The 27,451-nt window shown below is 40.0% G+C and overlaps 2 protein-coding genes across 6 annotated transcripts; one reads left to right on the top strand and one right to left on the bottom strand.

Moving 5' to 3' along the window:
• Positions 1-646: 646 nt before the first annotated feature.
• kcnc1b (potassium voltage-gated channel, Shaw-related subfamily, member 1b) lies at positions 647-10,783 on the bottom strand. Of its 4 annotated transcripts, XM_058644937.1 has the most exons (5): positions 10,695-10,783; positions 9,895-10,605; positions 5,014-5,929; positions 4,405-4,578; positions 1,243-3,356 (listed from the first exon to the last, which is right to left on the bottom strand). In XM_058644937.1, the coding sequence occupies exons 2-5, from the start codon at positions 10,453-10,455 to the stop codon at positions 3,217-3,219; spliced, it is 1,791 nt and encodes a 596-aa protein (XP_058500920.1). In that variant the 5' UTR covers positions 10,456-10,605; positions 10,695-10,783; the 3' UTR covers positions 1,243-3,216. The 4 variants fall into 4 exon arrangements, with proteins under 4 accessions (XP_058500921.1, XP_058500920.1, XP_058500919.1 ...); XM_058644938.1 differs by lacking the exon at positions 1,243-3,356 and adding an exon at positions 647-756 and having other exon boundaries at positions 9,895-10,723; XM_058644936.1 differs by having other exon boundaries at positions 9,895-10,723.
• On the top strand, positions 8,692-22,128 carry LOC131469696 (CD81 antigen-like). 2 transcript variants are annotated; one of them, XM_058644965.1, is made up of 8 exons: positions 8,692-8,715; positions 14,412-14,526; positions 19,285-19,382; positions 19,501-19,575; positions 19,920-20,033; positions 20,221-20,319; positions 21,030-21,113; positions 21,262-22,128. In XM_058644965.1, the coding sequence occupies exons 1-8, from the start codon at positions 8,710-8,712 to the stop codon at positions 21,325-21,327; spliced, it is 657 nt and encodes a 218-aa protein (XP_058500948.1). In that variant the 5' UTR covers positions 8,692-8,709; the 3' UTR covers positions 21,328-22,128. The 2 variants fall into 2 exon arrangements, with proteins under 2 accessions (XP_058500948.1, XP_058500947.1); XM_058644964.1 differs by lacking the exon at positions 8,692-8,715 and adding an exon at positions 12,540-12,737.
• The last annotated feature ends 5,323 nt before the right edge of the window (positions 22,129-27,451 follow it).

Raw genomic sequence — 27,451 nt, 5'->3', positions numbered from 1 at the left:
TCTTGGCTGTGATGTCTTTGCTAATCAAAGAGCAGCAACAAATGAACATACATGAATATCAACATTGAATTAATGCTCAATGGTATTGGTCATCTCTGAGCAAATCATTTAGCAAATCCTACTAGCGCACCACTCCTCACTAGGTTAAGAGAGGTATTTTTTTGTCTCTTTGACGCCTGACCACATATCAAAAGAATAAAAAAGATTTCACTGGTGCAAAAACTGTGCAAAAAAGTCTACTAAGATGTGACCATGACAGTGCAAAATGGATTTGTTTCCAACTGTTCAGTCTGGTTGACATGACAAGTGACATGTTTTGTACTGGAGGCGGTGGAGTGGGGTTTTAAATTGGAGCAACATTTTTTTTTCTTTGAACAGAAGAAGCAGCACACAAATATTGGATGATCACTCAAAAACATTGGTACACACAACTTCAGCACACAGAAAAGCGTATTTACAGCACCGGCACACACTAATAGGCACACAAAATACAACACAGTAACCAGTCACAGATACTGAGCTATATAAGGCTTGACAACAAAACTTCGTCAGTGCTACATCTACGCTGAGTTTGTGATGTACAGGTTGTCACTGTCACACCCATTTAAAAATACTAAGTAATACACACAACAATGCTACAGCACTATCAGGTGGGTGATGGGCCGTTATGGGTCATACACATAGTGGTTGGTACACCATGGTTCATAACACAAACAGATTCTGTTGGTTGTCTGCTCCGGTGCTGTCGCTGGGTCTCTATAAACATATAAAAAAAACAATAACACAAAGAAATTATTACACAAAGTATGTATAATGGTGGTAATGATGGTGGTGGAGATGGATAGCTCTGCGGTGAAAAATGACACTAGCTTGAAGAGTAAAGAAAATGTGCTCCGTTAGTTCCTCATGGTAAACGACAGGTTTACCATGTGATTCCCATGCTTAGCCAAGGCATCAGACAACAGTATACTGTGTGCCGTCTGTGTGCAGAGGTTTGACTCGGAGTTGGTTAATAAACATGCCCAATCATGCGGCGCTTTGCGGGTTTATGTACAGTAGTTCAGTCATTGTCATGCACGTGTCTACTTTGCGTCATGCTCTCACAGTCACCTTGTTATTTTAATGCTCTCTTTGACCCGAACACAGGTAGACAGAGGGGTCAAACACGAGCCCTTAGCTCGTGAGAAAGGAACATTGTTATGTATGCACATGTGCTGCTGAATAAAAACGGAGGCTAAACACTTGTTGTGTATAAAATTTATTTCATGCAAGGACTTGTATTTACATATTTTACTTGAATACTTTTCTTTTGCATAACTGTAAAATACATGCATTTACCTTTCCCCAAGTAGACCCACATCCCATACTGGTGTTTTGTTGTTGTTGTTTTGTTGTTGTTGGTTTTTTTTTTCTCACTTGAATTGCATGAGCATATAATTCACCTGTATCTCTTCACATCAAATCTTCACAAGTTGTTTTTATTTTGTTTGTTTTCTTCAATATATAACGTCCATCAATTACCACAAGAGACATAACTTGAAACGTAAAACTGTGCTCACTTAGAATAAAAACAAAACTTAGATGAGTTGCTATACTTATATCTTCTTTTTCTTCTTCTATAAATGTGTTTAATTTATTTTTTGATTGGTCATCATAAAATTTAGTAAAGTGCCCTGAAAAATTGTGCATAAGTACTGGGACAGTATCAATACATGTAACAGTAATATTAGTAATTTTTAAAACCAATAGACATACATAATAACTTGATATATTTTGGCCCTGTTAAGTTGCCTGGTCCCCTTTTAGTAAAATGTTGTGCTTTATGTTTGCAAGTTCTTGAGTAATAAGCTATTAAATCAGTGTTTTTAGGTAGTTTTTTTGCTTGAAGTTATAAACCCTCCAGAGGTCAAGTCCTGCTATGGATTGTGTAACACTAAAAGCCAAAAGGGCATTTTCTAACTGTGATTAAGGGTATGAGGGTGGTGTAAACCTTGTAAAGTAAAGCTTTCATTACACTGTTATGAGCATGGTATAAAGTGTATTCATGCTACAATGGGAGCTATATGTAATATCATGTCAATTCATTACTCACTTTTACTTTGCCTCACTGGGTATGAAGGCACAATTTAATAATCCTTGAATATTTGCTTTAATTTAAGCATCGCAGCAGTTGTTAAAGTTGCTGCAGACTACAGTATACAGACACTTTATAAACTTGTAACTATCAGTAAGTCTATTTTATATAAAAACCAGTGATGTTCATGACAGCATTAGTTGGCTTTTATGACAGATTGTTCGTTAAATCACACTATTTTACTCCTTAGTCAAATAGGCAAAATAAATATATGAATTTGGGGAAAGGCAAAAAATGGCAGCTACATAAAATCTCTGCTATGACTGAGTCTCTTGTAAAGCTGTCTGAAAATGCATAAAATATGACAAAGCTTTTTGAAGCTTTTTAAAGAAAAAAATGTCATTTTTTTCTGACAAGTACTGCAACACAATTAGCTTCTCGTTGAACATAATTTTTCATGCAGGTCATGCAAATGAACAAACAGTTTCTTTTGACAGTAGGTGTTTTCATCACTAGTATCATAGGAATTGTCATCATCTCCGTATTGCATCGGACATCGTGAACATCATGTTGAAACATTTAATTTGTGTGGATTGCACTTTCAGAATGGTAACGTCTCTACTTTGCAACGTACAAAGCACTTTAGAGGAGTTCCCTTAACAGCTGGCAATGTTAAAAAAAAAGCCATGTATTGTAAATGTCCAGCACGTTAGGCTGTTAGCAGGGGTTACATCTTATGAAAATTTCTTTCACAAAATTGTAAAAAGCAGATGAGAAAAAAGTTACTGGCAGAAAAGTGTGTTGAGATCAAAAGCAACAGAGCAACAGGCAATGATGTAAACACAGGAAAAGATTGGGGTTAGCCTGTGGTGGAAATACAACAGTGCTTTGTCTGCAACTGAGGTGACCCATGCAGAGTGGCATGTGCCAATGTTTTCTTGTCTAGGATATGATGACACACCCAAGGAGAACACTTGGGAAGTTTGATTATCAGCACAATTAAGATACACTTTTCCAGAAAATAAAGAAATAAAAAAAAAATGAAGAAAGCAGCAGTGTAAAAACAAAATCTGACAAGAAAAGATAAGGAGGAGGAGTGTGGATTTGCCTTCCAATGGCATTGTGTCTGCTACTCAACCATGCTACATAATGGATGGGATGGGAGAATGTGAGTGCTGCATTAGACAGGGTGGGCTGCAGGGCAGGGCGGACACTGAGGACACTCCAGAGGCATCCCCGCTCATGCCAGACATGCTGTTAAGGCTCCAAGGCTTTTCATAACCTTCAGTTGAAAAACAGAGAACGTTCTGAGTACACTGTAGCGCTGGATCCATGACAAGATATTTTGGTGTTCCTCACTGGTAGTACTACACCTGTTGCTTTCTTGTTTTTGTCTCCAAAGAAACAGGTCAACACAGACTTGAGACACATTATTATTCTCCATGCATTGAGTGCATCAGGAGTACAACAGCATGCACCGGGTGGTACTGGAATGGTTTGGAGTATAACACGATACAAGACTTGAAAAGATAGGCACCTCAGGCAGGGAATGTGTTCTCAGCTACAGGCAGAATTTTGTGCTGTATGCCCTCTACAGCTGAAGAGTAGTGTGGTTTTCTCAGGAATGTTTCAGTTATTGAAATTAGATCAATAAAAATAAGCAAAGAGCTTAACCCTGGTTTTAAATTGTGTAAAAAAAAAATCATGGAGGGAGAATTTGGCTCTCAGTAACATTTATAGTAATATTAGACTTTTAGCCTTCCTCCATTTGTGTTGTGCTCCTTCACCATACTGATAGCACCCATCAGCAAGACACTTCATGCACCTTTATGATCGAGAGCAATGTACTCGTAAGTCACCTTCCCGCATGGTATTTATCATTAAAAACACATACACATAACATGGTACACATAAAGCACATACATACTTTCTTAAACTTGTAAGACAACACGTTCTAGATCATATAAATCTCAAAAAATAGCTTTCTTACTGGTAAATAAATAGGGGTATTACATTATGCATGGTATCAAAAAATAAATTATGTAGATGTGAACAGTTATTATTGACATTTGTGGTGATTGTGCTTGGCCTGAACATATGCTATTATGACCTGGAATATTTACATTTCCCAAAGGGATGATTGAGGTGAAGCAGCTGCTGTGAAGGCTGTGTGTAGTTGTGAATGTGTGTGTGTGTGTGTGGGTTTGTATACCTGTGTAAAAACTGATAGGAAACACTCAGCACAGATGGATAAAGGAGAGTGTCCTGTCTATGGTCAGTAAGGTGTCAATGTTTTGCGGGGGCCTGTGATTGGCTGTTACTGTACGTACCCCTCCTCACTCTGCCCCCTGTGTGGTTGGGGCGTTCAGCAGTGGTGACCAGGAAGCAGGGCCGCTCTCTCTCACTGGGGCTGAAGATTTCCTCTGGAGATATTGCCTGGTCTATATGCGGACAGTCTTCGTTGGCCAGAGCTGCGTTAGCTGCCTCACCGTTCAGCTTGGAGTCTTAACAATAACCAAGAAAATAAAGAGAGTTTTATATTTAGCCGAGTGCTATATTTGTCACATATTTGCTATAACGTGTACAACACTGTCTTTATAGCTATGGCATCTAATAGTTATCTTGCACCGTCCCCTTGTTCCATGTGTTTGAGTACATTTGATTTAAAAGGACCCAAGAGACTTAAGTGTCTATTTATGTGTTTTTGATATAACAAATACAGAGAGGAGATCTGAAGTGGTGCTTTAATTAAGTGCAAAATCAATAGTGAGATTACTCACTACCGATTCAGTCTTTGTTTTCTTCTTTTCAGAATCAAATATGCCTTTAATTACATCTTTTATTGTGGGAAATTATCATCTGACTGAAATGTGAAATGGAAAAAGTGAAACAGCTGTGTCATGGATAGAGTTAGAATGTTCATCACATTTGTCGCTCACCTTGAAACTTTATCTCAAAAACGTCGTCATGGGCAATGGGGCTCTGATGTTGGGAGCTGATGCTTGACTTGCAGAAGTTAGGAGAACCTGGTTGAGGAGCACGAGGGATATGCCTATTCTTTTTCTTTGGTAGTTTCTGTTTTGCCATGGCCAGCGAGTAATACATTCCAAAGTTGTTGACAATCACGGGGACGGGCATGGCAATGGTGAGCACACCTGCCAGGGCACAGAGGGCTCCGACGAGCATACCAGAGGTCGTCTGAGGGTACATGTCCCCGTAGCCGAGGGTCGTCATGGTTACCACAGCCCACCAAAATCCAACTGGGATGTTCCTGAAGTGCGTGTGATCACTGGCTCGAGGGTCGTTGGGGTTTGCGCCTATCCGTTCAGCGTAGTAGATCATGGTTGCAAAGATGAGCACACCGAGTGCGAGGAAGATGATGAGGAGCAGGAACTCGTTCGTACTGGCTCTTAATGTGTGGCCCAGCACACGCAGGCCCACAAAGTGACGTGTCAGTTTGAAGATACGCAGGATCCTCACAAAGCGCACGACTCTTAGGAATCCCAGCACATCCTTAGCTGCCTTGGAGGAGAGCCCACTGAGACCCACCTCCAGGTAGAAGGGCAGGATGGCCACAAAGTCGATGATGTTCAGGGCGTTCCGAATGAAGTCAAACTTATTGGGGCAGAAAGTTATTCGCATTAGAAATTCAAAAGTGAACCACACTACACAGACACCCTCTATGTAGGTGAGGTAGGCCGCAGTCTCAGTCTCTTGGTAGATGTGCTCCACCGTGACGTTGTCCACTATCTCCACCTCTGTGCGATTGATAATGGGGTTGAAGGCCTCATGGGTCTCCAGACAGAAGGTGGTGATGGACACCAGAATAAAGAACAGCGAGGCCAGAGCTATCCACTGAGCAGGAAGTAGATATATATGTATATACAGGATGCAGGAAAAGAGGAGAGGGAGAAGGGGAGAAGGACAGAGGATAATGAGCACAGTAATACATGCAGGTAATCAAGCTCCATGGCTGAGCAGCCAATCTTAGCACAGCACAACACAATTCAATCTGAGACCATACCAACTGGTTTGACACACCCCCCATCCTGTTCTCTGGCTCTCTGTATGTCTTGATTCACAAGTGCCATTGTAAAAGGAACAATCAATGTTCTTTCCTCCCATCCCTCTGCTGTATCTCAAGGTCATGGCATTTTCAAGGGTATGCTACATGTTGAATTACAAAGAGCCAGCAGCAGCAGCAGCAGCAGCAGCAGCAACAGCAACAGGGACATTAGTGTCAACCCCCATGACTAAATTTAGCTCGGGCTGCTCCCTTCAGCAGCATCCGTGTGGTAGGTTTCCCAATACAAGGTCATGCTGTCCAGATGACCAACTCTTGGGAATTGTTTGGAGCTGAGAGGCTCACCGAGATGACGACTGACTTTTATGAGAAACCTTAATGGCAATAGAATACTTAAGCCTGCATTGTGTATCGACTGGATGATCACATTTCATCACATTTATGTTCTGATATTTCTGGTGCATACTACATAGTTGTAACAGATACGCTATCCTCTCCTGGGTATTTGTGGCATCTCTCTTCTTGTGTTATCCCCTCTACTATCACCCTCCTGATTTACAGTATGTGTTTCCGCTCATGTACTTTCCTGTCGTTTCAATGAATAGAAAGCAGCATTATCTTCTCTGGGCTCTCTCCTACAGATCATAGTTCTTGGAAAGAGAAGCAGACAGGGAGGGAGGATAATCTACTTAATCATTCTATACATCACAAAAAGTTGGATCAATAGAAGTTTGTTCATGCATGAAGATGGTTTTACAAGAGTCAATGGGCTCTGCAGTGCTTCTCACACTAATGCATAGCATTGTTAAGTAGCTAGGAGGAATAATGGCATCAGGAAGGAGGTAAGTTAGAGCAGGGCACGTCTGGGCATGAGACAGTCATATACTTTATTTCAGTGTTCAGAGCAAACTCAGCATCTTAGTCAGTCATGTCCATTCATAGTGTGTCAGGGAGGCAGGCACACAGCAGGAGATTGAAAACAGGCCCCCCCATCATCGCATCTCATCACTGGCAATTCATCACATTCTACTGAGGAAATCACTACTGCTGATGAATGTCTGGTTCCCTTCCATCTTAGTGTGGTGCTACAGAGGAAAAGTGTCTCACCACTGACTCCAGAACACTGACTCCTTCCTCTCTTTGCTCAGACACACACTATCATCCAAAACTTGCAGCTCAATCATCAGTCTGCACTGTCATTTGTGGAGAGTGGACAAAAAGCAAAATGCAGCAATGAGAGAGAGAGAGAGAGAGATTCTGTGTCCTTTTTTTTAAGTAGTAGTATGTGGTGTTCTTTTATCAGATTGTATAATGTTGTTTTGTCCGCCCACTCTATAATATGTGCTGTGCAAAATAACACATGGCATAACAAGTACACATTCAGCAAAACTATGATCTCATTAAATAACTCTATTACCTGCCCTTGGTGCATATTCATTAAACATTTAGGTAAAACTTAAGTGCCTTTGGACTTGAAGAAAATGGAAGTTAAATATTTATTCAGTTAATCGATTAACCACACAATAACCCCCCCCCCCCCCCCCACACACACACACAATAATTAGCTCTAGCATCACTGCCAGCATCCTCTAATTAGGGATGAACAATGAGGGGAAGATCCGACCTCTCAAACTGTTAAACAAATGATCCAGCTTATGTGCCAGCTTATCAGGCAGTCGCCTAAATAACGTGTCTGTTTTGGTGACAGTTAGGAACAGTCTGCCGTGAAGATAGGGTGACAAGTGAGGATTGTTTTTTTTTTTTTGGTTGTTATTGGCTAATTCTCACTGTTGCTGCTAAACTAAAGCCCACAGTGACATACAATGACAAGGACTTTCCACTGATGTATCCACTGTGAATAGAGTATGTAATTAACTCTGAGGCTCACTTCTAATTAATCATCTTGCCAGACTCGATGGAGCTCTGTCAGTCTTCACTCTTCTTTTCTCCTGCTCGTTGACAAATGTGGGACACTTACAGTACGAGGAGTTGTACGCTTTGGGAAGGAATGTGAAAGAATGTGTGTAAAAGATGGTTAAATCACTTCCCCCTAATGCTGTAACACTGACGTGTCAATACAGTTTACACTTGCTGGATAAGGTAAGGCAAGTAATTACACCACTCAGGCTGTGAGAGCTGTTAAAGCAGCATGCAACACAGCGGTGTTTGTGGAAGAAATAAATATAAGGTGCAAAGTTGATTCCTTCCTTGTGCCCAGATGGAAACATGCCCATGGCAAGGACCAAAAATGTCACATCTAACAGCAACCCATTTTTGTCTGGAGGTGAGCCACTAATTCCAGTGGTGCCAAAGATCTGGCTTCCTAACATGGAGCTGACCTACTTTTAACCAAAGAGTCAGGGACCCTCATGTCCTGGAAATATCAATCCAGAGACATGGGAGAGTCCAAATCACTCTCTTTATCTCCTACTGTCAGACAGAGGAGGTTGTGAGAAATTATTTGCACATAAATGGTTTTGATGGATGAGGTTGATTTTTTTTCTCTCTCATGCTCTCTCTTTGTGCAGTCACATCCCTGCTGTGGAAACCCAGGAGAGAGTAACTCCAAGGTCATCAAAAGCTTCTCAGATCCATCAGTTGTTGCCTCAACATGAAGGTACAGAGATAAATAAGATAAATAAAGTGCACAATAGATTCCTCTACATTAGGGCAGCGGAATGAAAGTGCAATGTGCAAATCAAAAACACTGCAATTATTTTAATAAGATCGAATCAACAAAACAGCATCATAATCAAATTCTCTAGTGCTGCAAACATTCACTGATCCAAATATCTTTCTATTTAGATGATAAATGTCAAATCATCATGATTCAGATCTTTAAAATGAATCATGACAGGATTATTTGCACTCAGAATAATATAGGTTTTAAAATAACCTTTAATTAATAACTATTATTAAATGACTTGGCCAATTGTTAGACATCACACAGAAACTGTATTTGACAAAGTTGTGTTTTTTTGATGACGTTTGTCATGTATATAATATTTAGTTTATAAGTCATTTGTATTCAAAATTGATGACAAATTGCAGATTGTAGACAGGCTCTGTAAGTTTTGTTCATCACTGACTTTTTAAGTCAATGAACATTGTGTATCATTTGTAACCATGAAATTTTTATATTTTATCAAATCGGCATCACACATCGGCCAGTGGCTGCACTGATGTATAATCGGCATCGACTATCCCCAAATCCAGAGCTGGCCCAAGGCATAAGCGAAATAAGCAGCTGCTTGGGGCCTCCCTGATTACCATGGGAGCCCCAATAGTGAGTGGAGAAATTTATTTTTTAATATGTTAAAGAAATCTAGATATCTTTAGATAGATTTGGATATCTAAATAGTGTTGAGCTCAAGTTGTTTGGTTTTATGTTGTAGTTGTAGCTGTTATAAGTTTTAAAAACCAAAGTCATTAAACTGGTTTACTAATTGAATTGAAGTTCAGTATCACCAAACTTAGTGCTTCACTTTGAGTATTATTATTATAAAGTGCACATTATTGATTTTCCTGCCTTCTAAGGTTAGAATGTTAAAAAAAAAAAACACGACACAGCTATAACACAACTATAACTAATGCAATTCATAGTGTTACATTTGTATGAATAATTGTCAAGCACCGGCTCCTCTGAGGTGGTGGGAGGGGGCCCCAAAAACAAATTCAGCCTAGGGCCCCATAACGGCTTGGTCCGGCCCTGCCCAAATCTGAAGTAAAATAGTAAGGGGGAAATAACATAGCTTAATACAAGTAATAATCTTATGAAGCGCAAAGCGCAACTCACCCTTGCATATTTAGAGGAGTAGGGGTCCTCAAACAGGGCCCACACATGTTTCTGCCACCGGCTCCACAGGCCCCTCCTGCTGTCAGCGGAGTCTCCCTGCGCCAGCCTCCGTGTCATCTCATCCACATCATCCTCAGCATGCTCATGCTCTGGCTCTGCGTCGTCGTTCCCCAGGTTTAACAGACCCCCCCCGCCGAAACTATCAAGGGCCTCCTCTGCCTCCCGGTGCTGGCGATATGTCATCCAGCAGCATGGCTCCACGTCAGTCTCATCAATACCCCAGAAGGCCAGTTCTTCCTCATAGAGGGGCCCGCAGACATCAGCTGGGCAGTGCAGTTTACCTGTCCTGTAGTAATTAAGGATGTGTGAAAAGACGCCAGGGTGGCGGTCGAAGAAAAACTCGTCGATCTTGGCGTCATAGTCAAAATGGTTGGGTGCATCAGGTTCGGCCAGCCAGGACAAGCGTGTGCCAGGTACAGTGCGCAGGGTGCTGCGGTATGTCTGATGTCTGATCCCTCCCACGTTTATCACAATGCGATCCGTGTCGTCGCTCAGGCCCATTGCGTCCCTTAGGCATTTCTCCAATAAGTTCCCTTCATCTCAAATATTTAAGCGCACCGTGCGACCATGCACGGCAGTGGTGACACACTCACGGAAACAATCACACCAAGAAAGCAAGAGCGCGCGCGGCGAGCCGTCCTTTCTCACCAACTACATGAAAGAAATCAGGATTGAAGTGAGAAACACTGAGCGTCATATACTCTCTCTCGAGTCTAAACCCTGTGTTTTTCTGCACGCACCTGTCTCATACAGCTGGAGGATCACAACAGCCTCAGACTCACTCTGGAAGGTAGAGAATGAAAATCCAAAAATGCTTTGCAGCCAATGGCATCACATTAAGAATAGACGTCACATCACTGGTGTGCCCAAGATGTCGAGATGAGAGGACAGACGCTGGCAGTTTCCATCCCCAGCAGCAGCAGCAGCAGCAGCAGCAGCAGAATAAGTCCTGCTCATTGATCGGAGCAGGTTTATGACTTTCACAGCAAGGTGACTGCGGTGGTGATGCTGGTGCTGAGCGGACAGCGCCTGTCCGGCTGCTCCTTCCCCTGATGGAGGCTGCTGCTTCAGTTCCTCCTCCTCCTCCTCCTCCTCTTCCTCTGTTGCTGCCTACATTCACCTCCTTCACACCGACGCTCACTGGCCACAGTCACAGCAACAGCAGCAGCGGCAGCAGCAGCTCTTTGTCTCAGCACGCAGTCACTCGCCCTTTCCCACATGCATCACGGAGAATAAACTATCAACACACCTGTACTGAAACTATTATTATTGTTATTACAGGAGGAAAATCAGAGATGAAACAATCCTTATAATAATAACAATAATAATAATTCAAAAAAAAAACAAAAACAAAACGCCCAAATTGACTGTTATTCACACCCTGATCTTGTCGCCTCTCACATCACATGGATCATGCCCAGTGAGCGGAGGAGACTGCATTTGTTACCACGCGCTGTCAACTTCCCCAATCAGGGCTGTTCAAATTGTCATCGCTCTCGTTTAACGTCGTCGCTCGGGGGTTACGGTCGGTCAGCGACTCTAACAGTCAGCGGGGACTCATTTATTGTGTTGATGCACAACTCGCTCTCGCTCTCTCTCTCTCGCTCTCTCTCTCTCTCTCTCTCCCCCTCTCTCTCTCTCACACACACACACAGGCAGGCAGGCTGTTGCTCGGAGAAGGTGTGACCCTGGAGCCGCCAGCGGCGCGCGCTGATCCGCCCATATGATCAACAAGAGTCAGATCATGCAGCTTCATATAGTGTCATGATTTACGGGTTTTAGGACACCAGCCTGAGGTCAGTCTGCTGTCAACTGTCCAGACACTGAAGATGTTTTATCTAAGGGAAGAATAGAACACTTATTTTTAGGGGCCGACTAAACGTGCTTCACTTTTTAAATAGGATCTAATCATCATCATCATCGTAATCACTCGACAGGGTCTTTGTATGTGTTTAACATAACAGCAGAGGGCGCCACTAGTCACAGCAAACACAAAAACAACTTAATTGGTCCTGTCATCATTTTTTACAAGTACAGCAAGAAAAAAGGAGAAAGAGGAAAGGGAATAACTGATAAGGAGAAGAGAAAGTTGTACATAAAATAAACAATGCAGTGCAATGTTTGAGCTGTTGTTTTTCTTATAAGACTGCAGCTCTGTTGCACTTTGTTCTCCTATGATATGAGGTGTAGAATCTGTATGACAAATACACTCACTGACCACTTTATTAGGTACACAGTGGCACCCAGTGTGGTCTTCTTCATGTGCTTCAAGGTTCAGAGATGCTCGTCTGCATTTAAGAGTGAGGGGAGAGAGAGAAGACACGCAGTGAATGAGTAGTTTTACTGCAGGTGAGGAAGGAAACATCAGTTAATCACAATTTTCTTTGAGAACTCTATCCTTTCTTTCTTACTTTCTTTCTTTCTTTCTTTCTTTCTTTCTTTCTTTCTTTCTTTCTTTCTTTCCTCAAACCACAGTTGTTCCCTCAGCCTCCCTCTCTCCTCCCGTTCCCTTCTCTCGGTGGGCTGTTCCTCGTCTCGGTTTTCACTCATGATTATAAAGGAGGAGTTTCCAGCATTGAAACACATATACCCCAACTGGCCTGAATATAGTCTTTTGGCAAAGACTGCGTGATCCTGGACTGGCCTCACAGAGTGTGCGATTTAGGAAAAGGGACGAGCTGGTAAAAAAAAAAAATACCCCAGAAAACATAGGCAACATGGCTGTGGCTGGCTGCACGAAATGCATAAAATATATGTTATTCTTCTTTAATTTCATTTTCTGGGTGAGTTGAATGTATTTTTTAAAATTGTTATTGTTTAAATTTAGATTTTGCGCCTTTGATGTTAAAGTGATGTTGGATAGACCATGTTTGCTCTTCCTTTTCAAGTGGCCTAACAGTTGTGAATGTACACATCTGTATTGATCTGTGCTGAAGGACATTCAGAGAGTTTCCCACGCTGCTCTGTGTGAGGCTGTTTGGTTTAGTTAGAGAGAGGAGCAGCCACAATGGACAGGCTGGTTGGACGTCCCACAGCTTTGTCAATCTCAAAGTTGGCTTCAAACTTCAGACAATATAGTACAAAATAATTATATTGTGATTATTTGTGACGGATATTGTGATAGTGATATGATTCATAATTGGTACGACTTGCTACGATCAAATTCATAAAGATTTGACAAACAAAACATTTTCTCATCTAAAGAGCAGATTATTTTTTGCCATTGACATTTCAAGTAATTTGAGTTGTTCATATGTATGAATTTGGATATTGCACTTGGTCGTGTTTTGTGATTAATTGTGCAGCCTGACTCAGCAGTGGGGGACTCACTGCTGTTTAGAACTCCCTCTAATTTAAAACCTCCAGGGAAGAGAATAAACAGAGCTAATGACTTTCAAGGGAGAGGAAAGAGGTTTCCCTGTGACATTTACTTTCTTCCAACTTAGTTACCAGATTGTTCAAAGAAATCAGGAAACCCCTCATGTGTCGGTGCAGTTTTTATTCAATTACTATCTGTCCCTGAGATTCCCTCTGAAAACTGAGCCGTTCTCATGTCCATCGTGGTATTTCAGTAAAAAGGGACTTGCCACAGTAAAGCCCACTTGCCTAATGCATCTGTCTGCCTTTTAAGCTTCATTACATCCATTCAGACTTCCTGCATATGTGTCATACCCTTACAGTATCACTGATCACTTGTTTGTGAATTGCTTTGTGGCTCAGTCTGTTGTGAAGAGTAATCTTTTTTGCACAGAGTCACCATATCCTACACCCTCTGCCTGTGATTGAGTGCTTCCTCTGTCAGTTTTGCCGCTGTCCCTATTGTGGCGACAATGCTGAGCCCTCTCTTCCTCATTTCGCTATTTTTCAAGTCAAGGATTCGGTTTCCTGTTTCTCGGGGAACAATGGAGTTCAGTCGTCGTACTAAAATGTGCAGATATCTTGATATAAATGTTGGCATAAGCAAGCGATTAGTAAGCGAACAACTCACAGCACTGGATGTGATCCTTCAGTAGTTATTGTCCCTCATTTGTGCATCAAGGAATGAAGAGTAGAGGAGCGATCGAGTTGCACAACAAAGTTGTTGTGTTGGCTTTTAACAATGATGTAGAGGCATGGCAGAGCAGAGGTCACTGAGGTGTCAGGATATCCTCTCTTCGCTCCTCTAAAGGTCAGTGGACAGTTCACTGCTTCACAGCAGAGCTGCAGAAACGGGTGAAGAAATGTTACAGCAGAAAGGTTTGGACACGGATTAGAGCGGCTCTCTGGCATCTGAAAACAGTAGATGATGGGTCTTGAAAATCTCCTAAAAATGTATAAGAGCAGGTTTGGTTTAATATTCATGGCACCATGTTTCCTGAAATCAAATGTTTAAATTGGCTGTGAGCCCTCACAGCGTCGAACCAAAGTACAGAAACATGAAAAGAGAATAATGAAAAGCTTTTTCTCTTTCGGCACAGCTGGCCGGAGGAGTGATCCTGGGAGTGGCCCTGTGGCTCCGCCATGACAGTCAAACTGCCAACCTCCTCATACTGCAGTTTGAAGGCCATCAAGCACCAGGCACTTTCTATATCAGTGAGTATACACCACCCTTAATGTGAGAGCTCCCCAATTACACCAGTATTACTGTAATAAAACCGAAAAAGGGATTGTTTCCTCACACTGAGCTAATGTGAGTCTTCCTCTTTGGGCTGTTTCTACATCACATGTAAATGCTACATGTCCACTGACCGCGGTGACCATAGATTAAATATAAGTTATTACAACAATACAACAAACCCTCAGGATAAAATGCTTTTATGTGTTTTAAAAGATGCCATGCCACTACAATTAAAAATGTGATATTGTTTAAAGGTTTCTGTTCAATTGCTCACAAAAACACACAACACTTTTTTTTCTTTGTTTGCTCCTTGGTGTCATTCTTCTTCACATGACAGGAAGCGCACAGTTAACACTGTGCTGGACGCTAACTAAGTCAGTGGAGTACCTGTCTTTCAAGCTCAGCCGGGGACCTGTGAGTAATAATGTCCTAAAATAGTAGGAGCAGAACATGACCTCTAAGAAAAGATCAGGAAACAGGAAATACGTCAATCCGCAGCATGACTTAAGAGTGGCACAGTCGGTGCCTGCGCCTAGTGTTTTTGCTCAGCTGTCATTCCGAAACATACAGGTGCTGATTTCTGAATCGGATAAATGTTTATTGAAAGTTCCAGCCCTGAGTTTATTTAGAGAGAGAGCTGATGCTCCAGACAGATGTTGAGACATGCTGTGCAGATGGGGGCTCTGAGAAAACTAACGTCCCGTGAGAAAAATAAAGTCATCATGTTGCTTAAATTTCCTGGAGATTTGTGTGAATGCAGCACAGCAAAAGCCTCAGAGGTTAAACTGAATCCCAGAATCAGGAGAATATCCCTCAGGTTGTGCTCGGTGTAAGAACTAGAGTCATCATGTCTCCTTCACTGCCCTCAGTAGTCCAGGGATTGGCACCAAAACCTACAATACATGATATGTTTGAAACTTTTCAAAGGTCCATCCTCTCAGTTTGTTGTGGTCGTGAACTTCAGTGAGCCCATTAATTTAGATCTGGGCTCCCGGTTCTCTCCCATACTTACTCCTCAGTAAGTATACAGAGCGATGGCGAGCTCATGCTTTTTATAGAGGAGAGGCCCGCTTGTGATTTTAAAGGCGGTGCGAAGAGGCCCACCCAGGCAAGATCAAGGGAATGTTTCTTTTTTTTTCCCCTCCCATGAACATACGCCCTTGCATAATTCAAATAACCTTGTCCATCTGCACTTCACTCAAATTAGAGTTTGGAGTGGATGTTTTTAGCATGTTGGCACACCAAAGGGGTATTTATCTCGGGCTGAAAATACACAGTCTCGTCCCTCTTAACCAGTGCCTCAAATCATTATTGGTGGCTGTTGTCTGTCGTCTGGTTTGGTTGGTGCGACAGTTTTTGTTAAACAAGTTTAATATAGCCCGAATACTGTAGCTGCACATTTACATGAGTCTGTGGAGGAAGGCAATAATAATGGTGACGTGAAAGTGCATGTGTGCATCTTTGTACACAGCGGGAAAGCCGTTATCCGATCTCTCCCATGCTGGTGATAATTTATTATTTATTTTATTTGTTTTATTAAGAGAATTAGTTTTTGAGAACTCAGTTTGGTGTATTAGTCAGTAATAACCCTGTTTATTAAAATTCTAATCAATACTTACATCAAGCTCTGACCGAATATGATTTAGCTTAGTCTGCTCTTTATCTTAATAATGAACACATTTGAATCTATTTAATGTTTTTAATTTAAAATGAGGGGCTGGTAAGATGATTGCATCGCACTGATTCTATTTTATTTCATAACGTTTATTCTGCCTTTCCTACTTCATTTCCTGTTGTTAGCTGGTTCCAGGTAAAACTAGCCTGATTCTGATGTAATTATTGTAATTCAACGTGGTAATTAGTCTTCTGTTAGGTTGTGTTTGAACAAAGCCCGACCTAATTGTTTACCTGTTTCTGTATTTATGCTAATTTAACTCACTCCCTAGTTTAGCATTATATGTGTGTACAGATATAATAACAGTGGCATTAACCATTTCATTAAACATTCAGCAATAGAGTGAAGATATAATATCATGTTATTTCCCATAATCACAGAACAGGGCAAACAAATGCCTGTCAGCTTTAGAGCATAATTGTGTGAACAAGATGAGAAAAGGTTAACCCCCCTAAAAGCAACAACAAAAATAATTGGCCTCCCATCATTGTTTATTTCATGCACATAATAAGACAAATGGAAATTGCATGAACCCCTAACTTCATATTTTATTGCACAACCATTAACAGCAATCACTGCAAACAAACGACTTCTGTAACTCATGATGAAACTCGTGGGTCGTTTGGTCCGGAGCAGACTGCACTTGCTGTCTTAGGTTTGAATGGTTTTTCATTAGATGTTCATTAAGACCAGGACTCATAGAGGATCATTTCAGAATAGTTTTTATGAGCCATTTTTATGGGCCGTACTAGCTGTGTGTTTTGGGTCATTATCCTGTTGGATGAACTGCGACTGAGACTGACCTTTCCGACACTAATCTTGAGATTGTCATGTGCTCTGCACAGATTCAAGGCACACCCATGCAAAATATAGCAAAGCAGCCCCAAAACATATCCAAGCCCCCTCCATGTTTGACAGTAGGTATGATGTTAGCTTTGCAATTCTCTCCATGAACATAGAGCTGAGGTGATGATGTAAAATGTATGTAATGTATGTAAAATCTAAAATGTTCCAGTTTTGTCTCATCAGTACAAAGAATATTATCCTAGCAGCTTTGCAGCTTGGCAACATGCAAATTTAAGTCTGAATTTTATATTCGTCTATCTAATTTAATTTATTGGTGTCTGGCAGTGTGGAAACAGTTTGTAGCTTTTGGTTGGTTGTTAAAAATGGACGAGCAGAACAGGGAGAAGTCCAAGTCGGGCTTTTAGCTGGTCATCACCTTTCTTTTTTGCCCCTCAGGAGATTACACACACACAGACAAGGAATAAATGAACTTCCCCTGTGGTAAAATTGCCTGTCACCCTTACAGTCTCAATAGCCTTCAACACTTAAAGGGTGTTGTCATAGTAATGGAAAGCAGTGGAAATAATGTCTCCTTTGCTGCATTGCCAGGTTACTGGCACTGGTAGCCATTTCTCACTACAACAAAGAAATCAAGTCCTGAAAGAGAAGGCGAGATGGAGGGAGGGAAGGAGGCAGGGAGGGAGGGAGGGAGGAGGAGGCCGAGCTGAAACACAGAAAAGAGAAGAAAGCGAGTGATGTAAATGAAAGAAGGCCTGTGCATGATACCGTGTTTGAGGTGTTGAAGGCTCGCAGACGCAGCAGCGTCAGAGTCTCTTACTCTCTGTTCATTTCCGACCGCCGTGTCAGCCCACATTACAGGCTGCGTGTGTTTTGTTCACATTTGTGTAAGAATAGAAAAGCCTGAAGCAGACTGCTCCCAGACCATCTCACATCCTTTATTTATGTAAGAGTGCCACCAAACTACTGGGTATAATGTTGTTTTAGGCCCCTCAATTCAGAGGGTGATATTCTGTGATATTCTTCAGTTAATTATTACTTTACGTGTGGAAAAACAGACCGTTTACCTCTTGAGGCTTTAAAAGTTTATTTTATTGTAGACATTTAAAGTATTTATTAGTGGTTCATTGTTCTTGAGCTTTCACTCATATCATTTGATTTATATCATGTAAAAGAAAGATAAGTAATACCTATAGTGCTTTGGAAATTTCTAATTTGTACATAAATTGCAGTGTCACGCATTGATAAACTTGAACGAAATATGATAAGAGTTCATGTTTTGTCAGTGGCTTTATGTAGATTTTCTGTTCAAGAATGCAAGTAAATAACTATATTTGACCTCTTAATCAATAAATAATAATGTGCTTTACTATTTTTTCCAGTTTGAAAATGAATGGATAACAATAATAATCATATTTAAGCATTAAAAATGAAATTTCAAGCTTCTACATACTTTACCGTTACAGAGACATAAAAAAAGTGATTTTGATAATAACCAATGCTATTGATGTACGGCAGCAGTGGCTTTGGCTTTGGGTGGTGGTCTAATATGTATACATATATATATATATATACAGAATATATGTATATATATATATATATACATATATTCTGTATATATGTATTACAGATAGCAAATGTCTAATCTACCAGTGTTCTTTTTGTCCTCGAAATTAAACTCACAATACAACTAATGCAGCACAATGTTACTGTGTCCCGAGCTTCTTCTTTTTAATTTTTTATATGCATTAAACGCAACTTAGGTTTCTTCTATGTCTGGAGCTTTTCATGGATAATAATAGCCAAACATACATTTTTCGGAGTGGAAATATTTTTAGAGCTCTGGTAATTATAGTCTTCTGTTTATCAGTGTGATCACACAAAGATGTGCGTGTATAAGTGGGTGAGAGACTGTGTATTCACATAGTTCCCCCTGTTTCCTGGGGAAGGATAATGCTTGGGGTCTAAGGTTATTGCAGAGGGCGTGGGTTAGTGGGGGGGTTGGGAGTGTCTGGAAGGCATTTCCTGGCCTGGCAGTGGCATAGAGTCAGTTCCACTTCTCTCTTTCTCTCTCTCTCTCTCTCTCTCACACACACATGGATCTGGGAGCAGTTTCGGATGTCAATAATGTCATGTCATCCTTCAGGGAGGTGGAGGAACATCCAGGCGGCACACTGCTCTGCGCTGACACTGCTGCTCTCTAGTGGTGTTTATGAGTAAGTGACCAGCTTTCATGTCGCCTCTGTGTTTACAGGTGTGTACATACTGATCGCTGTAGGAGCTGTGATGATGCTTGTTGGCTTCCTGGGATGTTACGGTGCCATTCAGGAATCTCAGTGTCTGCTGGGGACAGTGAGTGTTTGTTTGTTTTTTGCTTGGCAGGAAGTATTTTGTACATTAAAATAAAAATAACATTAATTGTATTATGTTAGAGACTTTGAAAACACTCACACTGTTTTTCTCTCTTAAGTTTTTCTTCTTTTTGGTGATCCTCTTTGCCTGTGAAGTGGCTGCAGCAATCTGGGGTTTCATGAACAGGGACACAGTAAGTAATGCGCATGCACACACACCCACCCACACACACACACACACCTTAACCGTCACAATTAAATGACTAACTAAACCTACCTCATTCTAACCCTAAGTCTTAACCCTCAAAAACCCCTTTAAAGTTGTGATGTCCAGCCAAAATGTTCCCACTTTACCAAAACATCCCCACTTCCTGTGGTTTCTCTGTTTTCTTTGGTCCTCACAAACATATATACACTCACACAGCTCGCCATAGTCCTGGCCGTGTTTGATCTTTGCATAGATTTTTCCCACTCCTGTTCCGGTCTGTTTGCGCTTGTGTCTCTAAATTAAAAACGTCTGACTCCCTGCTGTCCTCAGATCTCCAAAGAACTGATCAACTTCTATGACTCTGCATACATCAAGGCTGTGGACGTCTCTGGGTCTCCCAGTAAAGACGCTGCTGTCAAGGTCCTGGATGTTTTCCACAGTACGGTACTGTGCCACTTTATATGGAACTGATATCATACAACATTTATTTGGTTATGTGTTAAAAGTCAATTTAAACGTTTTTTTTCTTACTCTTATGGAGGTTTATACACATCACGTATAGTTAAATAAAATAAACTACCTTAGATTAGAATGACTGAGTGAGAGAGTGAGAGTTGATTCTCTTTTTCAGCTCGACTGCTGTGGTAAAGGAGATGACACAGCACTCTTCAAACAAGTTGCCACGGCGTTGTGTCCAAGAAAGTCTGCAGAAGATTTTCTGAAATCTCAGGTAACATGAATCCTCCTAACAAGTCCAGGCATTTCTGTCTATCACCCCATGTTATGTAAAAATGTAAATGTAATGTAAAATCCATGTTTTATAGAATTATAACTTGACTGTAGCCTCCTCTTTGCCCTAGTTTGGATTGTTTAATAACAGCCTTTGAAACACTGCATTTATTTGTTTTAATAAGAAGAAGCTTGACCGTCTGCAGACTGTCCAGAATTCAGCAGCTAGACTTTTAACTCACACCGGCAAAAGAGCACATACTGTATTTCCCCTATTCTAGCATCACTTCACTGCTTACCAGTTCATTTTAGAATACATTTTTAAGTCCTTGTGACTACTTTTAGAGCTTTAAATGGTCAGGCTCCTTCATACATCGCTGATCTGCTGCACCTTTACTCCCCAAGACGTAATCTCAGGTCAAAGTACAAAACTAGAGGAGACTGTTCCTTCCAGGTAGCAGCACCTAGACTTTGGAATGCTTCACCGCTTACATAGCGCTGCATAACGTGTGTCCACTCTTTCAAAAAGCAGCTCAACGCCTGGCTTTATAAATAAGCTTTGACTTGAACGAGGGTTTTAAATGATTGTCTGTGTTTATGTTTTATGTTTAGTACTTTGACTTTATATCTGTGAAAGATGCTATATAAATGAAATGTACTTATTTACTTCCTGTGGTCCATGTCTTCCTTTTGCTTCTGTCTCCTCCGCAGAGCTGTCACGATAAACTGATCGAGCTGTTTTCAGAGAAGCTTCACCTGATTGGTCTGGCTGCCTTGGTGGTTGCTGTCATCATGGTGAGTGTCAGACTGAGGATGTAGACGTATACGCTTCGTTCACACGGCCGTGAAAACGCTTTTAAACCATTGCTTTTATCAGCCGTGACACTGATGCGAGTGCTGGAGTCGAGGCCGATTGAATTACACTCTTCTGTTTCCCATTTAGATCTTTGAGATGATCTTCACCATGGTGCTCTGCTGTGGGATCCGTAACAGCCCTGGAGTGTACTAGGAGTCCAGCCAACAAGCAGCAACAGTACACATCCAAAATCTAATGGAATTAGTTTACCATGTGCCAGCTCTTTTTTCCTTTTGATTATAACACATGTCTTGATAGATATCTCTCCTTTTTGTTTTAGATTAGAAATAATAAATTGTTGTGTTTTTTTTTTGTTATCACTTAATCTATCATCGCTCTGTTTTCTTACACAGAAATGTCGCGTCTGTTTGTCAGAGTCTTTATTTATCATACAAACCTTCAGGAATCTTCGATATTTACAGTATGTGCGTGTGAAATGTTTTCTCTCATTGAACTTAAAGCTGTTGGATGTATAAATTGTATAAATATATAAATATGTACTACATTTGTACTGTTCAATATCTCCCGATTGTGTGTGTGTGTGTGTATCACAGTATAATTTAAGCAGCAGGGTTTTGTGATCTAAGGTTCTGTCTTACTTTGTACTCAAACATCGCGTATTGTTTTGTGCTTCATTAACATGTGAAATAGCCCTTTAATTGTGACAGTGCTACATTTAATCACTTATCCTGTTTTTATATATAAATATATATATATATATATATATATACATATGTATTAATGCTAAGAAATGATCATGATGTCACTTTGCTTGTACTGCTACAACCTTCTCTTCATTTGTGATACTTTAAGAGGAAGAAAACGGTGTCGTGTCTTCACGTTTTCAAAACAAAATTGTGACTTTATATATTCATTACTTTTAGAGGCTTCTTTATTTTCCAAAGTAAGAAGTAAATAAAAAGATACAGAAAATAAACATTTTGTGTATCAGAAGATATCGTTTGTGCAATACTTTCATGTCCTTTTAGCTTCTATATATTTTCTTTTACATCAAAATAATCCAAATCTTGTTTCCTCTCAGAGATCAAATGGTTTGAGGAACTAATTAGTGTGTATGTTTGCCTCAATCTCTGACAAGTTATTTACTGTACACACCTGCAGTATGTGCCTTGTGTCACCACAGGGGGGCAGTGTAATAAAAACGCCTCTCTTGCTCAATCAGCCCTCCCACTCTCCCGCTGCAACTAATCTGAATACATTCAAAAAGTGAACCGACCTGTATTTCTGGCACAGTGGCAGCCGCAGCAGCAGCAGCAGCAGCAGCCACACCTGTCTGAACCTCCCACAAGGTTCATCTCCTCTTTAACACTGAATGCACTTCACATGTTACACATAAAAGTATCATTCAGGAAGCAACACGTGTTTTATGATGGACACATGTTTTATAAACCAAACTTAAATCAATTCCACTGCAAATCAAATGCCACGCATGTGAGTGATATGTCACACAGAGATAAGCTTAAAATGTGCTGATGTGAAGCTTTCCACAATATGTTTGAAGGAATCTTTTTACAGATTTACAGACATACATGTCATTTACATACAAAGAAACAATACTTTTATTTTCTCTGTGTGTATTTTTTATGTTAGCAGATTGTATTTAGAAGTACAACCTTTTCAAATTAATGTTTCTTGTGTTTGGGTTACCTTAAAAGCTTTATATTTATCATTTCCCTGTGAAGTGTAACAGTTGTAAATTGTTCTTTGTAACGGGCAAAGAGTCCTCCTTGGGTGATTTACTGTATTTTTTTTAAAATTGTAAAAAAAAAAATACATAGAAGAAAAATATTTTGCATTTTAAATCACAGTTAAGCAAAAGAAAATGAATAAAATGTAGGAAAATACACTCAAAAGTATCATAAGTTGACTTCTCTATACTCAAATATATCACTTTATAACACTGTTTTCATTCATGATATAACATTATTTTGTGACTGAGTGGTACAGCGAGTTGTCTCTCCACTGCAGGGTCGAGTGTTCGATTCCCGGCTCTGCTACTTTACCGTACATGTGGATGTCTCCCTGGGCAAGACACTCAACCCCAAGTGGCTCCTGACGTCTGTGGCAGCAGAGTGTGGGAACAGCTATGAGAGAAAAAGCCCTGCACATGGTGTGAGCGAATGAGTGAATGGTAAAAACTGTAGCTGTAAACTGTAGATTTTCAGTGATCATATTATCATTTCATCACGGATTGATTGAAGTTGTAAATCAATGAGTTGTTTGGTCTGTAGAATGTGCAAAAATATTACAGTTGTATTCAGTTTATTATCACATAATAGAGAAAATTGTCCCAATTTAAATGTTTTGGCACATTTATGGCTGGGAACTTATTGAAGAATTAAAATAAAAGTAGTTTTTTTTTTGTTAGTTTTCCTTTTCAGAACTGACTAAATACTGGAGTTATTTGAAAGCAAGAGCAGAAGTGTTGTACCTGTTCGTCTAACCAGGTCTGATGTGGTGGAGCATTAGAAAGTCTTTAAAGTTTTAAAAAGTTCCCACGTCAGGTGAAATGACAGCAGCACAAACCCTCAAACATTTTAGCCCTGCACTGTGATCCGAAGACAAGTGGTCGAGTTGTGACGCACAAGACAGCAGACAGAGCAAGGGTGTCACCTCTGTCATGCAGTGACTTTCTCTGATACACGCACACGCACACGTGCACACACACACACAGAGCTCTGAGTCATCCCATTTAGCTGTTTTGTCTCCTGACATGACATCTCAGTAGAACAGCTGCTCTCATGGATCCTTTCCATTGAATCATCGATAAAATGTCGCAACAAGGTAGAAGAAGAAGGAGAAACAAATCCACACCGAAAACTAATCACAGACAGTGTCATGAAATTCTGAAAAAGAAAACTACCCCTCTTCTGTAACACACCCCATGGTGTCACGGTCTTGACTCATCTCTTTTGTTTTGTGTGCGTCCCACACAACTTTAATCTTCAGGGAGGCGACTGTTAAAAACTTTTTAAACTTTCTCATACTGCACCACATCAGACACCCTGGTTAGACGAACAGGTACAACGCTTCAGAGAGAAGACAATCGACACACCCCAGTGGTAATGGTAAGTCAAAATTGATTGATTTATTTTTTTTTTTAGAACAATTTATTGTCTTTTTGTAATAAATATATTTACAGTATATCAATCAATCATGAATTAAATTTGATTTCACTCAGGACATTTGTTAACCATGTCACTGAGCAGCAGTGTGGTTTTACTGAAATGAGAAAAACCGGATTATTATTTCTGTCCTCACACAAACTCTCTGCTGTGACAGTGAAGGTAAAGTCGTCTTCACATTTTTATGGCTTTTAAATTGAATCCAAATTCATTTGTGTGAATCATGTGACTTTAACCTGCTTTGGCTAAATGGAACACATGTTTGTGTCCTTAAAGGCTGATTGCATAAACATTAGACAGAAGGAAATGTGCTTGTTTTCCTTAAGGTTTTTCTTAATTAAGGTGTTTAAGAATCCAGGGGACAAATAATCTACTGACATTTATTTGATCCTGTCAGATAATTTATTCAGCTCCAGTCATGATTCACCTCCAATTCCAAGAAAGAAAGAAAAAAAAAGTAGAAAGAAAAAAAATCAGCCTGGTGCAGATCACAGATAAACTTCTCTATGGGCGACAGTGACTCATAGTTGCTAGGCTCAAATAAAACAACCAGATAAAAGTTAGGTGTGGCTCTGACTTAATAGAGTGAGAGTGCCACACCTTGTAACAGTCCTCCAGTCAGACATGCTTTCATTTACAAGATGGAACTTGATATTTGGGATCATTTGAATAGACGTCGTACACAAAGACCTCAAAGGCTTTCCTCTGCTGCATTCAAAGTTTATATGTACACATGTTCAGCTAATTAAAACATCAGCATATATAGAGCCACATCACAGACCAGAGTATGGTTACATTTGTTTCTACAAGAGAGCAGAAATAAAGGTGGACGTTTGTGTGTCGGCTGACAACAAATTGTGATCACACTGTGACACATTTTAAGGTGGTTAAACCTTTAAACATTTTCCATTACTATGTTTAAACATACAGTATATACAGAGGGTATAAGAATGGGCAATATGGAGTGTCTTATGTCCTTTTTTTCAGCACAACCTAAGCAATGTGATGAAAAAAAAAAATCATTTTCACCAACTATATTAACACACCTGAGCAAAAGGTACTCAAAAGGTTTAAAATTGTCTATTTTGTGACTTTTGCACAATTATTGCTACTTTATATCACTACTAAAAAGACGATATAAAATGAATCATAACTTTGACTTAACAACACATAAGAAGGCATTTTTAAAGCCTGAATATGTGACCTGTGACATTGTCCAATACATCAATGTGGAAGTGGAAATAAAAGTGCAAATGCTTTACATGACTCTTCCGTGCCTTGGTGATTGAGGAATAGAGACAGTACATACGAGTCAAGTCCAACTTTGAGTGGCTTTAAATTAAGTTGAAATTCCCGACTACAGAAAGGTTTTACTTCTAAACTGACAAACATTTGTTGAATGAAAAGCTGTCACTTTTGAAGACTTAATAACTGCAAAAATCATCATAAGTGGTGTTTCAGATTACTTATTACTACACTGTAAATATATATATATATATAAATGTATTCAGGACCCACTTAGGTTCTGTATAAAATTCACATCCACATGTTAGTTACAGGGGACTTGCAGTAAATACTCACATAAATATTCAAACATTTTTGACACAGTATTATTGCAATGGGCTGCTCTCTCTCTCTCTCTCTCTCTCTCTCTCTCTCTCTCTCTCTCTCTCTCTCTCTCTCTCTCTCTCTCCTCTCTGTGAGTGTGAGTGTGTGTGTGTGTGTGGGTGAGAGTGGATTTTTCACACCAGATGTGTCACTGAGCTGTTGATGTAAAATTAAATGATACGTAACATGCGAGATATCTCTAACACACTGGATAACACGTGGTATCGTGATGTTAATGAATTAGACCTTCATGTCTCCACACACATTATTCATGTAACTATGACTCTACTGACAGTGACAGTTAGATGGCACTGACTGACTGACTGATTATTTAACCAGGTCAAAAAACAGTAGCTTGTGTGTTAATAATTATAAAAATAATTTTTTTTTGCCACATTGAAAATGAGCAAAATGTATGTATACTGTATGTCCTGAGTAAGCATAAGCTGTAGGAATAAAGTGCTGTAAAAGTACCTTAACTCAAATACTTTGTTGCTGTATACATCTAGTCCTTTAGTATTTTATGTGGCAGCTGATAATCATATCAATACTATATAAAACATATGATCACTTCGCAAAAAATTGTCATCAATATTTTAACTATAAGTTCTTTAAATGATCTCTGAACTCTGACAACATCAAAAAATCCCCAATGATCACGCAATGTTATTTCATTATTATACAGATAATGTTTTTTTAAAAAGCATTTTTTTCATAGTGAGTACTTTTACCTTAAAATCCTTTTTTCAGCTAGTTCCTCTGTACTTTTACTGTCATGTAACACAGTACTTACTGTGACATTGTCATTAGCTCAGTGTGACCTCTGTGTACTTCACTAAATGTATCCAGTTTTATTCTGATATTATTTGAACATGAAATGCAGGTTGTGTGAAGGTGATAATCAAGCAAACAAACATGCACAAACAGACTAACACAACACAACTCAATGCAACACATTTCAACTTAACGCTATGCAAAACAACACATTATTTTTTTATTGAGTTGTAAATGATCACAACTCAATAAAAAAAACTCAACACAACACAACACCACACGCCTCAACACTATCCAACACAATGCAATTTAACACAACACGGCACAATGCAAACAACTCAACACAACATAGCACAACTTGGTGCAACACAACTCAACTTAATACAACCCAGCGCAACGCAACGTAACACAACACAGTGTTAAACAATGTTACACAACACACCACAATGTAACACAACTTAACACAACACAATGTAACACAACGCAACACAACACAGTGTTACACAACAAAACACATTGTAACACAACACAACACAATGTCACACAACGCAACACAACGCAACACAACACAGTGTTACACAACAAAACACATTGTAACACAACACAACACATTGTAACACAACACAACACAATGTAACACAACGTAACACAACACAGTGTTAAACAACAAAACACAACGCAACACAACACATTGTAACGCAACACAACACAATGCAACACAACGCAACACAACACAGTGTTACACAACA

Source organism: Solea solea, chromosome 12 (assembly GCF_958295425.1).
Source record: "Solea solea chromosome 12, fSolSol10.1, whole genome shotgun sequence".
NCBI lineage: Eukaryota > Metazoa > Chordata > Actinopteri > Pleuronectiformes > Soleidae > Solea > Solea solea.
The sequence above is the reverse complement of the archived record's forward strand: the minus strand, read 5'-3'. Positions and strand labels throughout refer to the sequence as shown.